The 15,689-nt window shown below is 40.0% G+C and overlaps 3 protein-coding genes across 4 annotated transcripts in view; all 3 read left to right on the top strand.

Annotated features, from left to right (window-relative positions):
* iqgap2 (IQ motif containing GTPase activating protein 2) overlaps positions 1-8,483 on the top strand; it is a 51,161-nt gene extending 42,678 nt beyond the window's left edge. For both annotated transcript variants that reach the window (XM_023797025.2, XM_023797024.2), the window contains exons 30-38: positions 922-1,054; positions 1,823-1,925; positions 2,510-2,651; positions 4,796-4,883; positions 5,257-5,469; positions 5,821-5,981; positions 6,343-6,486; positions 7,113-7,221; positions 7,661-8,483. In XM_023797025.2, coding sequence (XP_023652793.2) covers positions 922-1,054; positions 1,823-1,925; positions 2,510-2,651; positions 4,796-4,883; positions 5,257-5,469; positions 5,821-5,981; positions 6,343-6,486; positions 7,113-7,221; positions 7,661-7,774 — 1,207 coding nt within the window. In that variant the 3' untranslated portion in view covers positions 7,775-8,483. The remainder of the gene's footprint in view (positions 1-921; positions 1,055-1,822; positions 1,926-2,509; positions 2,652-4,795; positions 4,884-5,256; positions 5,470-5,820; positions 5,982-6,342; positions 6,487-7,112; positions 7,222-7,660) is intronic.
* A 325-nt stretch (positions 8,484-8,808) lies between these two features.
* Positions 8,809-11,612, top strand: f2r (coagulation factor II (thrombin) receptor). Its single transcript, XM_023797026.2, has 2 exons — positions 8,809-9,121; positions 9,719-11,612. The coding sequence occupies exons 1-2, from the start codon at positions 9,046-9,048 to the stop codon at positions 10,873-10,875; spliced, it is 1,233 nt and encodes a 410-aa protein (XP_023652794.1). The 5' UTR covers positions 8,809-9,045; the 3' UTR covers positions 10,876-11,612.
* A 433-nt stretch (positions 11,613-12,045) lies between these two features.
* Positions 12,046-15,314, top strand: LOC111836077 (proteinase-activated receptor 2-like). The gene is made up of 2 exons (XM_023797027.2): positions 12,046-12,427; positions 12,763-15,314. The coding sequence occupies exons 1-2, from the start codon at positions 12,358-12,360 to the stop codon at positions 13,857-13,859; spliced, it is 1,167 nt and encodes a 388-aa protein (XP_023652795.1). The 5' UTR covers positions 12,046-12,357; the 3' UTR covers positions 13,860-15,314.
* Positions 15,315-15,689: the final 375 nt, after the last annotated feature.

The following is a 15,689-nucleotide window of genomic DNA, read 5'->3' as shown; positions in this document are numbered from 1 at the left end:
TAGTATAATGACACAGGAAACGGTTAATGGAAAACATGTGTTTAAGTTTCATTCTGTTTCAAACAAGAACTGGAAGAGCAATTGTCTGGAGAGCCCTTCTGAGAAATGTTTAAGGTCCTGGATGATTGTGCTGAAAAACTATTTGAAGGTTACTTTTTTGTTTACTTAGGGCAATAGTTTCAGCTGGTTATGTTTTTCTCAGTTCCATTTTGAACCCCACAAATGTCATTATTGGCTGCATTAAATATCTGAAAATACATAAAGTAAAATATGAGTCACACTAGTCTAAGAATTATTAACTGGGTGGAATTTTTGAATAATGTTTTGAATTAATAACAGTGTTTTTAATAGTATTTGTAAATTTAAAAATTCTGAACACTAATGAACTTTTTATGCTATGGACACTAAGTGTAAGAATATTCTGCCGCCCTTGCAGAATACCCTAAGTCAATTACATTTGATTGTGATTTGAAAATGTCAACATTATACTCTGGGCCATTTTCTTGCTTTGTAGGACTAGTTTCTTTGGTTGGGTGTATTTGGTATTGCGGTATCACCGGCAATTAAGCATGTGGCTCAGTGGGCTGAGCCTGTGTGCCTGTAATCAGAAGGTCACCGGTTTAAATCGAGCCTCAGTACATCTGTAGGTCCTTGAGCAAGGCCCTTAACCCCCAGCTCCCTGGGCCCGGCTACGGGTGGCTGCGCTTCGCGGACAACTTACTCTACAAAGAGCAAGTTGAGGGAGGCATAAAGACGATTTCCCCACGGGGATCAATCAAGTGTTTATTAGTATTATTATTATTATTATTATTATTAAGCCTAAGGCACTGAGTGATTGTAGTGTCAAATATTTTGACAATATTTCAAGTTTACAATGTAACCTGAATTGTCTCTTTTTGTGTGTTGATGTTCTCCCTGCAGGGCTTTCTTCCAGGCAGCGTGTGATGTGCCTGAGCCGGAGGAGAAGTTCAATGTGGATGAATACTCTGATATGGTAACTCTGAGCAAGCCTGTCATCTACATCTCCATAGAAGAGGTCATCAACACTCACTCGGTAAGACTGGGAATCTCGTTTAAGGCCCGGTGGGTATTATATGTTAAGGATACACGATGTTGTTCGGACTGTAATATAGAGGACATGGGGGTCTTGCAGGCTTATGATTTCATGTACGCAAATTTTATGTTTTCTACAGCCCTGTACAATGCAGGCCTGGGTAATGGAATACTCCTCATTTAGCGACTACCTTAGTTAGTGACCATTCGCAAATATGTAGGTAGTAAAAAATTCATTTTCCTACCAAGTTGCGCAGTTACAACCAAATTTTGTACGCCATGTCGGAGTAAGAGAGATCTTTGGAATAGAATATACAAAATGTGTTTTAAAATGGTCACATTGTGAAGAATAAAAGAAATAAAAGCAAAGTTGCCACGCCTGGGCTACAGTAGTTTTCACTTAGCGAGCATTTCGCATGACGACCTGGTTGTTGGAGCGGAACTTGGCCATTAAAGGAGGAGTGAGTGTAGTTGCTGCTTAGTTCTCTGTTAATTCTATAAAGAAAAAACCTTGTATTTAAAGTGCCAGGATATATCTGATATGCCTTCTTTGTACTGATGTAGCTGCTATGAGTTTGAAAAGGCTGACCTTCCCCCACTCTTTCACACTGTGCACACATGGAAAACGCGCTAATCAGGTTATCTGGTCAAAGGGAAGAAAATGCAGTAAAACAGGGATGGAAACCGGCTGCCAGGAAAGACTGGGGGCAACACTCAAGAGGTGGCTGAGTCAACCGGGCCTGCCTGGGCTCTGTCTTTCTGCCCCCAGTTGGTTTTGCAGCACCAGGATGCCATTTCTCCAGATCGCAACGACGTGCTGCACGAGCTGCTGGAGGACCTGGGAGACGTTCCAGATGTTGAATCTCTTCTGGGTAGAGCTCACCTTCACCCGCTCACCTACACCCGCTCACCTTCACCCGCTCACCTATACCCGCTCACCTACACCCGCTCACCTTCACCCGCTCACCTACAACCGCTAACCTTCACACGCTCACCTTCAACCGCTAACCTTCACCCGCTCACCTTCACCCGCTCACCTACACCCGCTCACCTACACCCGCTCACCTACACCCGCTCACCTACACCCGCTCACCTTCACCCGCTCACCTACAACCGCTAACCTTCACCCGCTCACCTTCACCCGCTCACCTACACCCGCTCACCTTCACCCAGTCACATTCTTCAGTCGTTTGTTGTTTTCTCTTACTTTTATTTAGCTGACATACTATGTGATTCTAGTCCTAAGGACCTGCATTGTATGCTGCTTTGTTCCAAAAAAAATATATATATATATATTACCTGGGCCTAATGGAGCTGTTAACTAAATACTGATCTGACTGTCTAATTAAAGGCTGAAAGCAATAAAGTCTGTCCTCCTCACATAGTTACATACTAATTGTGATGATGACCTTCATTGCTGTTGCTGAGCCATTGCTGTCGGCCTCTGTTTGTTCAGGAGAAGGAGCCATGGACCCCAATGACCCCAACAAGGAAAGCGTCCTCAGTCAGCTGGCCAAGACGGAAATCTCCCTAACCCTGACCAGCAAGTTCGAGTTGCTGGACGGAGACGATCAGGATATGAAGGGTCTGATGATCAAGTGAGCTCTTGTCCTTTACTTCCATTTACTGGCAGTCATACAGAACAAGTTACAGAAACAGCAGAAGAACTCTTGGTGCTCCAAGCATGTCGACTACTCCCTTTTTAACTATATGTATGCCTGCTTTCCTACGTACCTCAGTTTTTGAAGATACGTTTTCTGAAATCATCCACTGTTTGTTCGTATTTTGCATTTTTTTTTATTAATGGGGTAATTGGGAGATCATTATAAATGAACAAATACATATACAATATAAAATAATATAAAACAAAAATGTATGAAGAGTGTGATTTCTAGTTTTTGCTTTTTATATATAAGACTATCAGCATTCCCTAAATGCAGCATTAACATATAAAACTTTACTTTGTCTTTACTTGTTTTTCTGTCTAAACCACCTGGCGAAAAAGTTAAAAAAACATCAATAAGTGAGGAACCAAACGAATGAAAACTCAGAAAAGGCTTTAAGATCACAAATAAATGAAAACTTCAGCTGGTACCTGTAGTGGGAAAACATCTTTCAACTGTGCTTGACAGAGATTACAGTTATGACCAGTGTAGTAAAATTTATATTCTGTCAAGTAGCTGTGGCACTGAGCACAGATTTGGAGAACTGCCTGCGGGGTATATCTGTGTCTGTCACATGACTAGGCTGCCTGGCAGTTTCGCCTTCAACATGGCTTACACATGAGTCAAATTATAAACGCAACTGGACTGTTCTGGCTGACTGAGTCACCAGGTTTAACCCACACAGGTTACTGAAAGCCTTAAAATAAGTACTGCTATGCAATGTTTCTGCATAGCAATTCTCAATAATAGCATGAGATCATTGAAAGAATAGGAGAATTAAACAAATCCTGTTTTATCTGGTTTATCTGTTTCTGCTCTTAAAATAATTGCTCGTGTTTGAAAGGGAAGTATACAGTGGCAGTAAATAAGTTTTATGGGCAAGGAAGTGACATACAGATGTTTATAATTGTCCATAGTGGAAATACAAATCCATCTAGGCTATATTGGCATGAACAGATTTCAAAAGCTTTTGATTAACTGTAGCCGTTGCCATTTTTGGAGATTCTCTGAATTGGAAAAGTGCATCATTCTTGTCCACATTCCTAGGCTACAATTATTGTAGTGATATATTAACCAGAAAAGTTATAAGTAAGCTAGTCGTAAATGGTTGGAGGAGGGGACGAAAACTTCGACGTTACAATCTTTCCCCTCTTGAACCTAGTGTTTTGGCCTTTTTCTTTGTGTTTCAAGAAGATTAGTAAGTAAAAAAAAACATCTTGTCTGTGTTCTCAGAACCCAGCACACAAACAGGGAGTAAAGCAGGAAATAGGAAACTGTGACTCAACAATGGCAACATTCCACCAGGTTCCATGAAAGTCAGTTTCTCTGGTGCCTGATGTTGTCTGAATCTTCACACAGCCTGGTTTCCTCTTTGAAAATGCAGACCAAAGCGGAATTTTGAGCACTGTGGATATTTTTAATTTCACTGAAATGGGGGTCGAAAGTGATTAATTACTTGGATAATGTTTAGAAATAAGAATAACTTACTCTGTAATGTGGTTATATGGTTCAGTTAAATCCTTTATGTGCATTTTCACTCAATGTATTAATAAATACAACTTTCTGTTTGAATACATATGCCAGCCTGATTTAATATAGTGAGGAGTTCACATGAATTTGAATCGCAGTTTTTTGTTTTTTTGCAAAGACTTGGAATACTGGAAACAATTTTTTCTGCATCTGTGGTGATTCAAGATTATGGTGATTGAGTGATACATTCACACATGGAAGCACTTTTTTAAACTGATGAATACTAAGTATCTTTAACACCTCTTCACTAGCTGAATAATATCTTTCTTGGTCTGTATATAAATATGGTATTATATATTTTAAATAGCAGTGTAGTTGTGGAAAAACAGTAACAAAATCAAAGTAGTCACTGGCTTCCACAGATAATTGATTTATGATATTTGTTTATTTGTCATGTTCTGTCACTTGTATGTCACTCTAGAAAAAATGTATGTAAATGTATTTTTAGCCCAAAACTGTTACAGCACAATTCTTAATGTTGAATTTGAAATGGTTTTAGTTCCCTCTTGTTTTGAAGTTGTATTTTATAAACCATTCCTGTCCCACAGGACTAAGAAGCTGATCGTGGATGTAGTGCGGATTCAACCAGGAGACACGCTGGTGGAAATGCTGGAGACCCCTGCCTCATCGCTTCAGGTGTGCGCTTTCTCCACGTGTGCCTTCTCATTCTTCCTGCATTGAACTTTCTCCATAAAACTGACAGAGTGCTAGTAAAACTTTTCTGCAACACATACTCACAGTGGCTCAGTAAAGTTTTGATGTATTAATAGTATTAATGAAAAATTGAAGGAGATGCTATTGGCTGTGTACTGGCAATACAATATAATACTTGCTCTGTTATTTTAAATCCGGACACAGAGGAAAACTCGTTTTTTTCCTGTTATTTGCTATTAAGCCTGTATGGTTTTCTTTAAGCACTGCCAAGTTTGGCTGGTTATTTGTTTTGTCGTAGGATATTTGCGATGGCAAATAAGATCCATTCTGACATAAGTCTGTCTATGACCAACAGGAGTCTGAGCATGCAAAGGTCATCGAGAAGCGTGCGGTTCAGGATGCCCAGGTGCCAGATGGGATGAAAAGCAGTCCATCTATGCTGGAAGATAGGCAGCTCCCTCTGGAGCAGAAGAAGAGGAAGATTTTGAGGAATTTGCGCTCTTTGGAGCAAGCTGGCCTTGTGTCTTCTGAGAACAAGTACCAGGAAATTATCAACGATATATCTAAGGTAATAAGCCTCATAAATATTGAGTAGAGGTGGTAAGTTCAGATCCAGAAAGTACAAATCCAGGCCAAGGTTTTGTTTCAACCCACCAGTTTAGCATAAAAAGAGCCACAGTCAGAGAGTACTCAGCTGGTGGGTTGAAAGAAAACCTTGGTCTGGATTTGTACTTTCTGGACCTGAACTTTCCACTTGTTCAAAATGAAGAAATTTGAGGATAGGTCTAGGCGTATGCACTTGAATTGCTTGCACAGTGCATGTATTTAAGGGCAGCATTTCCCATACGTGTGTATAAGTGACTTGGCTTGTTCCAGGAGCAGGCTGAGAGGTCATTCCTTGTTTCTGTATGACTGACAGGACATCCGGTTCCAAAGACGGTACAGGCAACGGAGGAAAACAGAGCTGGCAAAGCTCCAGCAGACTCTCAGTGCGCTAAACTCCAAGACTGCTTTTTACCAGGACCAGATCAACTACTACGACACTTACATTAAGACCTGCCTCGACAATTTGAACCGGAAGTAAGTTGCCGTCGGGACAATGTCTTTCTGTAACTTATTGATAAGCATATATTGTGGGTAGACATTTTTTTCATCTGAAGTACCACCTCACAATTAAGTTTAAAAATAGAATTTTGTTTTGAAAATTTGTGACTTGGTGTAACAGAAAAATAACAACAACAATAAACATTTTTGGGGAGAAAAGATTTTTCCAGCTGCTCGACCCTTGCGGTACTTGGACTAAGGCGCATTAATACAAAAAGATGACATATTAATATATAAAAATATATATATACCTGTATATGTCATTCCTGAGTTTTTTCTCTTAAATTCAAACAGTATGATTATGCCTATCTCAGAGAATATAAATGTGCCTTTTCAGGAATTCCAGGAGGTCCATCAAATTGGAGAGAAAAGCAGAGGAGAGAAGCAGCCGGAAGTCCAAACAGCAGTCGCTGAAATACACTGCAGCCAGACTGCATGAGAAGGGAGTCATCCTCGAGATTGAGGGACTGCAGACAAATCAGTGAGTGCTACCGCCGATGCGACAGGCCTGTGACGTGCTGTCTCTGACTTTTGATCCTGGAAGGAAGCTAAGCTCAATTAGAGGGAGTGGAAATGCCAGCTGTCCAGCTGCTGTGGTCTTATTGGATGCACAGTTCGCTTCCTGTTTTGTCCCTTTTGTGTTCCAGTCAAAGCAGTGAAAGAACACAAATGGTTGGGAGACTTCTTGTAATGCTTATGTGACCTGTTTGTAAAAAATGTATTCAGTGAGACCCAGGGCAGAAAAGAAAGCAGAGAATGTTTCTGTTTAGTTATGATAAATTTTCCTAGTTTAAAATATGGTTTCCCAACTGTCTATGTATGTATTAAACTGTATAAGCAAATCTCACTTAAATGTCTTTTTATGTGACCAGATATTACTGAGACAGTTTGCTTAGTGTGGTATACCACCGATGTCCCTTTGTGACTATTTTAAGCATAAACTGAGGGCATGACTTCTGTCCATAGTGCTGCTAACAGGGGGAAACTGCTGTATTTTGACTTTATGTGCTTTACGGAAGATTTTTTTTTTTTTTTGTAATATTGCTTTGTATCTTGCTTAATTTCGTTTGTTTGTTTATTTATGTATTTATTTATTTATTTTGCCAGGTTTAAAAATGTAATGTTTGACATCTCAGCTAGCGAAGAAGTAGGAGAATTTGAAATAAAAGCCAAGTTCATGGGAGTGGAAATGGAAAAGGTGCAGGTCCATATTCAGGTAAAGCAGACACACAAAAAGACTGACACCTCTTAAAGCAGAAAACTCCACTGTGTAGACTGTGAAGACCAGGGCTGTGTCAAAATCCGTGGCCACCTCTATTGCCACCCCACATCAAAATAATAAAAATGAAATCTGCATTGTTTTATTTTCTAAGTGGAACCATAGAATAGATAAGGTGTGCGGTGACCAACCCCAAAAACATACCTGGCCTCTGGTGACCACCCCAGTTAAAATTTTCTGCTGAGGCCACTGATGAACATCTGAACACAACAAAATTATCAGTATTCGCAATAGAAAATTGTAACAATAACAAGACATCCATTTCCCCATTTAATATGAATGACTTTATTTATGATGCATAAAATGATTCTGATAACATAACTGGTAATGCTCGTCGTTGATTGGTGACAGGATGTTTCATTCCTCCCTATCTCAGGACCTTCTGCAGCTGCAGTACGAGGGGGTGGCTGTCATGAAAATGTTTGACAAGGCCAAAGTGAATGTCAACCTGCTCATTTTCCTGCTCAACAAGAAGTTCTATGGAAAATGATGCATTTTATCGGACACGGAGCACAATTCCTATTCCATCCTGGATTTTTAGGGCCCCCATTTTGGCTGTTGGGTGCTTCAGTTTCCAAATGCTGGCAAACTGAATAGAGTGTTTAAAATGGACAGTGCCTTAAGTTGATTTCAGGAAGAGAAACCTACTTTTCAGAATTAAGACTATTGTAGTTATTTTTAATGAACCCAGAATGTTGTGTGTTTGATCAATGTGAACTGTAGTTTGGACATTAGAATGAAAATCTAAATTTTAATACATAAAAATTGTATACCATTACATTGTCTGAGTAAGTGCTTTGATTATAAATGTTACAATTTCTGATTTATCACAGGGTGATTGTATATTAAATATTTTGAAATTATACAAATGTTTTATATTTAGACGCTATGTTACCAAATGCTTTGTTACCACTTCTGTTAAAGAAAGGAATTGTAAAATGCACTACTGCCTCATTATACTGGAAGTGATACAATATAACATTACTTTGGGACAGTTCAGGCTGTTGGGTAATGTATACTGCTGACTCGTGCCTTTTAACATTTAACCTTTGAGCACTGGGAAGCTTTGCTTTGCTTCTTTTTAAAAAATAGTTGGTATTTCCATGTTGTGTTTTTGTTTTACAAATATGCAGTGAGATTGTAATTTAAAATAATTTCAAAGTTTAAAACTGGATTAATAAATATGGAACATTATTGTATTTGCTTGCTTGCTTTCTGTTTTTAGGTCCCAGCCCTCAGTAGAAAATTAGTCAAGTGAGATAATTATCTTCACTGAGTGTCAGGTCGCCCGCTTTCCTGTTTGGATTAAGGCCATGCTTCGTGTTATTCAGGTTTACTTTCTGAACAATTGTTTTTAACTGCCTTGAAGCAGACCTTAAATATCTGGTATTTGTCATGTTACACATATGACACTTAAGGCCATAAAAATGAATACGAATAAATTCATGTTACGTTGTTTTATTAAATCTCCCAAAAAATCCTACGCTAAAAAACAATGTGCTACGTGGGAGTCAAAAAAGTGTGCATGACGTCAGTGAATGACCAGGCAGAGACTCCCCGGACCATCCCTGGCGTCCGGGAGATGCTGGGGGCTGCGGCTCGGGGGCGCGGAGACGCCAGCGCTGTCTGCCAATGGGACGCCGATTCACATTCAACTTCGCTTTTTCTTTACTTCTTTTATTTTAACAATATTACTTTATAAATCGAGCAAACACTTAAAGAATTTATAGAACGCAGTGCAGTTTTGCACCTTCGATTAAGATGCATTTCAAAGCAGCTGTCGTTTTTACTCTATTTACGTTGTGCAGCAGCTCAAACACATCGAATCACTTCAATGGTAAGTATTTTTAGTTAATTTCGCAGGAATTAACTAAGTACCGGGAATTACTGTAGCTAAACATTACTTTGTAAATGGATATCTCTTCATTAAAAAGGGAATAAATGCTCTTTCACGCTTTTAGTGTTTTGATTTGTGGCGAAGATGAACTTGCCGTTTAGAACAATTGTAGTCGGCAAAGGAAACTAAATTCGTTATTAGGCTACTGATATGAAAACAGTCTGCGCGGCTTTTTTGGCATTCTTAGGCACGGCGGTTACTAGTCTAAGGCTTAATGCGAGATGGCTGCACAGAAATGCCAATTTACTGAATTTAACATCATCGTGGCGTAACATACCTTTGTAACGGTTTTGTAGAAATAGGCTCCATATATATATATATATATATAGTCACACACACCATCTTTCCACCCAAATATATATGCACCACCAGTTATTAATTTGGCTTCCCCCAAAAACAGACCATTACATTAGTTGTGTCGCTACTGCCTTGTATTGACTGTTTAGGAATTTATACTCTAATTATGGTATAATTAAATAAAACAAATTCTATCCTGAATTTCAATTTTTACGATAAATTTTACTCCTGTGATTTCAGGTAAGATCGGCAGAGCTTTTCCTGGCTTCTTGAAAGCTCTGGATGAGCCCATTGATTACCTGGATGTGCAAGAAGAAAGCGGATCTGGGTTCAGCTCTGATCACCCAAAAGAACATAAACCTGCAGTTGTGAAGAAGGGCTACCATGTCACCCAAAAAGTAGCAGAGTTCCTCACCGGACCTGTGATGACTGTCTTCATCCCCTGGGTGTACATCCTTGTCTTCGTCGTCAGTATTCCCCTGAACCTGCTTGCCGTCTTCATGTTTGCATGCAGGGTACAGTCCAAGAAGCCAGCAGTGATCTTCATGCTGAACCTGGCAGTGGCTGACCTGCTGTTTGTGCTGCTGCTTCCCTTCAAGATGTCCTACCATTTCAATGGCAACAACTGGACTTACGGGCAAACCACGTGCAGCCTCATCACGGCCGCTTTCTATTGTAATATGTACTGCTCCATCCTGCTGATGATGTGCATTAGCGTAGACCGCTTCTTGGCGGTAGTGTACCCCATCGAATCTCTGGCCTGGCGCAGTCGACAGAATGCGATGGTGGTCTGCGGCGTTATGTGGTTATTGGCAATAGCTGGCGTGGTGCCCATTCTGCTGTCCAAGCAGACCACCCACCTCGAAGAGCTGGGCATCACCACCTGCCATGATGTGATGGATATCCAACAACTGCGGGGCTACTATCTCTACTTCTTCCCCATATTCTGCTCGATCTTCTTTTTTGTACCTCTTGCCTTCACTGTAGTCTGTTACGCGCGCATCATTCAGGCTCTTCACGCTACCAGCGACTCTGCCTCTATGCCCAAAAAGCGTCGGGCAGTGTTTATGGCAGCCGCCGTGTTAGTGGTCTTTGTGGTCTGCTTCACGCCCACAAATATCATCTTGATGGTGCACTATGTGCAGCTGGCCCGAAGCAGCCACAGCTCCTATGCAGCCTACCTCCTGGCCACATGCATCGGCAGCGTCAGTTGCTGCCTGGACCCTTTAATCTACTACTTCGGGTCATCGCAGTGCCGGAAACAAGTAGCCGCCATCCTGCCCCGCTCAGCCTTGAAGGAGTCAGACAAGGAGCTTCATGCCAGCAGCACCAGGTCCAGCAAGATGGCGACCTTCTGGCACAGTGAAGAAAAGCAGTACAAGAAGCTGGAAGCCTGATTGTGCCATCAGATGGACTTCTACTGTTTATGACGCTATGAGAAAAAATGACTGTGTTAAAAGCACTTTTTCATCAAATTAATGCTACACTTTATAGGTATTAAAAGTGTTAAGATCACAGGTCATAATCCAGTCTGAGTATACAAATAACACTCAGTTCCAAATATTAAAAATATTATGTGCAACAACATGTAGGTATTGTTTTAATAGAAAATGTTTTTTTAGTTAATAATATTTTGTTTTTTATATTAATTACCTTTGATATTATATGAAATATATGTTCTGGTTTGGATTGTGTGGCAGTACCATCTGCCAAAAGTCAACTGTCACATTTCTTATAAATTGTCATTGATGTCACTTTCATGTGGTTAGGATTTCCTTCATGCACCTAGTTACTGTATAACTGGTTACTAAGGGAAGGACATTTTTAACCTATCATAACAATGCAAGGACCTTCAAGGACCTTTGGTGTTAAATATATGTTCATTATTCTGGCAGTATATCTCCTGCAGTTTGAATGTTTATACTACAGTATTTTTATAATACGTATTCATAGTATTATGTGCCTGTGTTTAACGTGTAGTAGCCCTTGTCTTGGTGTTATACTGGAACACAAACAGTATTCATTGAAAAATGTACTATGTTTGTGCCTCTGTGTTCTTATATAATTAAGCCGTAATGTAATGTGACGTACAGTCTGTTACTCATTTATAAATTACAGGATTTATTTCACTAAATGGTTTTGCATTTTAACTTCATTTACTTCTCGGTGTGGTAACCATTTTCACTTTCACTGTTTTAACAGTTATCTCTAAGAAACGAAAATAGATGCCGTATGTGTATTCTCAAATCGATCAAGTGGAATGGATTCTTTCGCGAAGCAATAGAAACAGCGCTGGGTGAACTAATATTGTATGTTAAATGTTGGGGGGGGAGGGGTCCAAACGAATAATTATGAAATGTGAGGGGGACATGTTTAATGGCGGCGACGCTCATGATACTGTATAAGCACGACACTGAACTTTTCCTGTCTGCAGTCTTCCATACGTAATCGTTTACATAAACAACACTTCGGCCAAAACCTGAATCCCCACTTCTCCCTGAGTAAAATGTGGTAAATGTAATTCGTTTAATAATGGACTGTCAAAAGAGCCCGTGTTATTGGTGATGATTATTTATTCCAAACAATGAAAAAAAAACATTAATCAGAAGTAGCCATACCTCACCTATAACGTCACCGCACATATTCGGATCCCCTTTTAATTGGTTGAATCTACCAAACGTGGTGATAATTTATGCAGGTGTGGGCGTGTCGATACTCAGGTAGCTCTGTCTTTGCCTTATATGGTGAAGGTGGGATCGGTCACTGGGACGACACTGGCGTAGAGGAAACCAGGGAAGTAACTCACCTTTACCACTCATCAAGCAGTGCATCTGTATCGCCGGGCTACCGTTTGGTAAAGGCTTCTCACTCCGCTCGCCATGGTCTTCACTGGGCTACTGAAACTGGTCGTTTTTCTGTCTTTGGCGGCAGGAACGGCGGCCCAGATAGGTAAGACGAGACACATGGTTTGCGGAAGGACAGGTACTGGGTCTCTATGTCGGGCCGTGTTTGGAAAAGGGCATCTTATCCTCGCCTTAAGGAATGATAAATGCGTGCTATTACTAATATAGTTAATAACGTAGTTGCTTTTGTAGAGTTGTTTTTGTGTGCGCTACCTGCATACGACGGCCAGGTTGCGGAACCCTACGCGGAATGCGTGAGCGGGATTAGTATGCTTAAATACATGTTAAGTTTGATGTACTAATGCATTAAAACAAGTATATTTATTTAAATTGTGCCTATCTTCGAAGTGTTTATGCTTATGTGTGATAATCTCCATACAGGTTTGGCCAGTAAAGACAAAGCTCGGGGGGTTGTTGGACGTGAACAGAAAGGAATTATCACAGTGGATCCCTCAACAGCTGACATACTCAAAAGCAAGTTGACTACGGTCATCTTCCCAATAATTTACATCATTGTTTTTGCTGTTGGATTGCCCACAAACATGATGGCCCTTTGGGTATTTATCTTCCGAACAAAGAAGAAGCACCCCGCAGCTATTTATATGGCTAACCTGGCACTTTCGGACATCCTGTTTGTTGTTTGTATCCCATTGAAGATTGCATACCATTTTAAGGAGAACAACTGGACCTATGGAGAGGGACTCTGTAAGGTGTTGGTAGGCTTTTTCTATGGAAATATGTACTGTTCCATTCTTTTCATCACTTGCCTTAGTGTGCAGCGCTACTGGGTAATAGCCCACCCTTTATCTGAGCAGAGAAAAAACAATCAGATAGCCACAGGGGTTTGTATAGCCATATGGATCTTTATCTGGTTGAGTACAACACCACTGTACATGTACAAGCAGACGGCCCACATCAATAACCTGAATATCACTACCTGCCATGACGTTAACATTATCCACAATATTGAGGACCCATTTCCTGATGTTAAGCATGCATTCATTTACTTCATGTTTATGGGGGGCTTCGTGTTCCTCGTTCCAACCTTGATAAGCATAGTAGCATACGCCTGTCTCCTTAAAACCCTAGCAGGTTCCATGGGCGATAATTCTGTGGGAAAAAGCCGGAACAAAGCGGTGGTGTTGATTATTACCGTCCTTGTGACCTTCCTGATATGCTTCATCCCGAGTAACATCATGCTCCTCATCCACTACTACCTCCTGAAGGATGGCAACCTCAACAATGCGTATGGCTTCTATATCACCACACTTTGCCTGTCCAGCCTTAACAGTTGCCTGGATCCCTTCATTTATTACTTCGTTTCTGAGGACTTCCGGGACAATGTCAGGAACACGCTACTCTGCAGGAGCAATCGAACAGTGGACAGGATGAAAGTCTCCTTCAACTCCCTGAAGTATTCAAAGAAGACCAACACTTATACCTCTGACAACAGTAACACCCAGACAAGTAATTGCTAATCATTTGGGGATGGAGATAAACTTGATGACAGTATGTATACTACTTATCTAATGTAAAGTGTGTACTATGTTTGTACAGCGTGTGCAGCTCCGTGTAAAAGCAATCATTTATTTTTGAAGGGCAAATATTTTGCCTATTTTTATTTTTTAAACTGTGAAACTGGTGTGATACTTTGCTTTTTTGATACATTTTTATTCCTTAGTTTTTAAGTGTATAATGTCATTTCAATGAGAATTTTACTTTTTTTTTTTTTTAGTAATTTTAAACTTGACATCTAAATCTGCGCTAGTGATATGTAAATATTTGATATGCTGTACAGTATGTATTCTTTTTAACAATGCAAGTCAATCCTTTGACAATATATTAAGTAAAAATGGATTTAAATATTGTATACCCAACTATGCATTAATTATAAGCAATAAGCAAATATAAGCAATAATTTCTGTTGATGTAAGTTTTCAGTAGTTAAATTCTGTCCTGAACATCATCGTTTTTTTCTCCTCCATCACTTCTGTGTTACTGCCGTAACACTACAATAGGACCATTATCTAATTATGTAGATACACAAAAGCCACGGAGAATTTTGTCTACACTTTATGCCAGAAAATGCTCTTTTGGTATTTAGTACACACGTTTCATGTCCAAAGAATTATATTTATACATGCACTATATAGCCGAAACTGTACACACCAGCTTGCCCGACATCTCTCAGAAACTGAGGGTGTTAATATGAAGGTTGTTGGTACAGTGGCCTCTAATCTTTATGAAAGCTTTCCATTAGATGTAGGAACATTGCTGGTGGGATTTGCTGCCATTTGGGCTGGATATTGCTGCTGCGATCAAGTCCTTTGCTGTGAGTTTGTGTGGCCAAACGCTTAACTGAACCTGTTGTCGGGCTTTTCTGCTTCACAGTCATTTTACTTTTGGTTGACCCAGAGTGCGTTTTCCAAAAGCATAGTTGCTGACTACTTTAATTACCTTGACTACCTTACCTAACTTCCATAGTTGGAACCATCCAATGGATCCTGCTATATAAGCTGGTAATGGGAGTGTTTGGGAAACATGACCCAGGACAGCTCCAGCAAGGGAGAAATATGAAAAAGTGACTTGTTGGAAAGATGGTGTCCTAAGATGGTGCCTGATTGAAAGTCACTAACCTATTCTGTACAACTACCCATTCTGCTGCTAATGTTTGATGGAGTGTATTGCATGACTGTGTTCTTAATAATGCACCTTTGTCAGCAATGGGTGTGGATTAATTTGACAATTCTTCCAATTAATAGGAGTGTCCAGATACATTTAGCTATATAATATGTTTTACTTAATTCTTGAGCATGTTTTAATCTTTTATTCATTCTATTATTTAAAATAACGTGTCCCTTTCCAGCAGATGTCCATAATTATACTGACCACTGCTCATCATAAGTTTGTAAAATAAAAACTAATCATCAGTCGCTTGTTCACTCTTCACTGTGTTTGTGGATGAGTAACACGAACGGCCGGGAAGATCCAGAACATTTCCTGGGAGAAACAGTGCAATTGGCATGTCGTCCGTTGCAGCTTACGGGTTTGTGCAAACATTGTTGACAATTTATAGTCACCGGGTTACAGCCAAACAGCATTTTTGGACTTGAAGTCAATGCAAACAGAGTGGGGGCCTGGGCTTGTCATTCCGGAAACTCATTGCGCAACCTGATTGTAAATCCCTTTTTTCCAGTAAACATGGCCACATTTATTCTTACATCTTCATTATTTTCACATATCCATTATTTTGTATTACTTTCTTTGTGTGTGTTTTACATTATTAGTATTTCCTAGTTGTCAAATTG

The sequence above is a fragment of the Paramormyrops kingsleyae genome, chromosome 2 (assembly GCF_048594095.1).
Source record: "Paramormyrops kingsleyae isolate MSU_618 chromosome 2, PKINGS_0.4, whole genome shotgun sequence".
NCBI lineage: Eukaryota > Metazoa > Chordata > Actinopteri > Osteoglossiformes > Mormyridae > Paramormyrops > Paramormyrops kingsleyae.
Note: the sequence above shows the minus strand (reverse complement) of the source record. Positions and strands in the feature narration are given on the sequence as shown.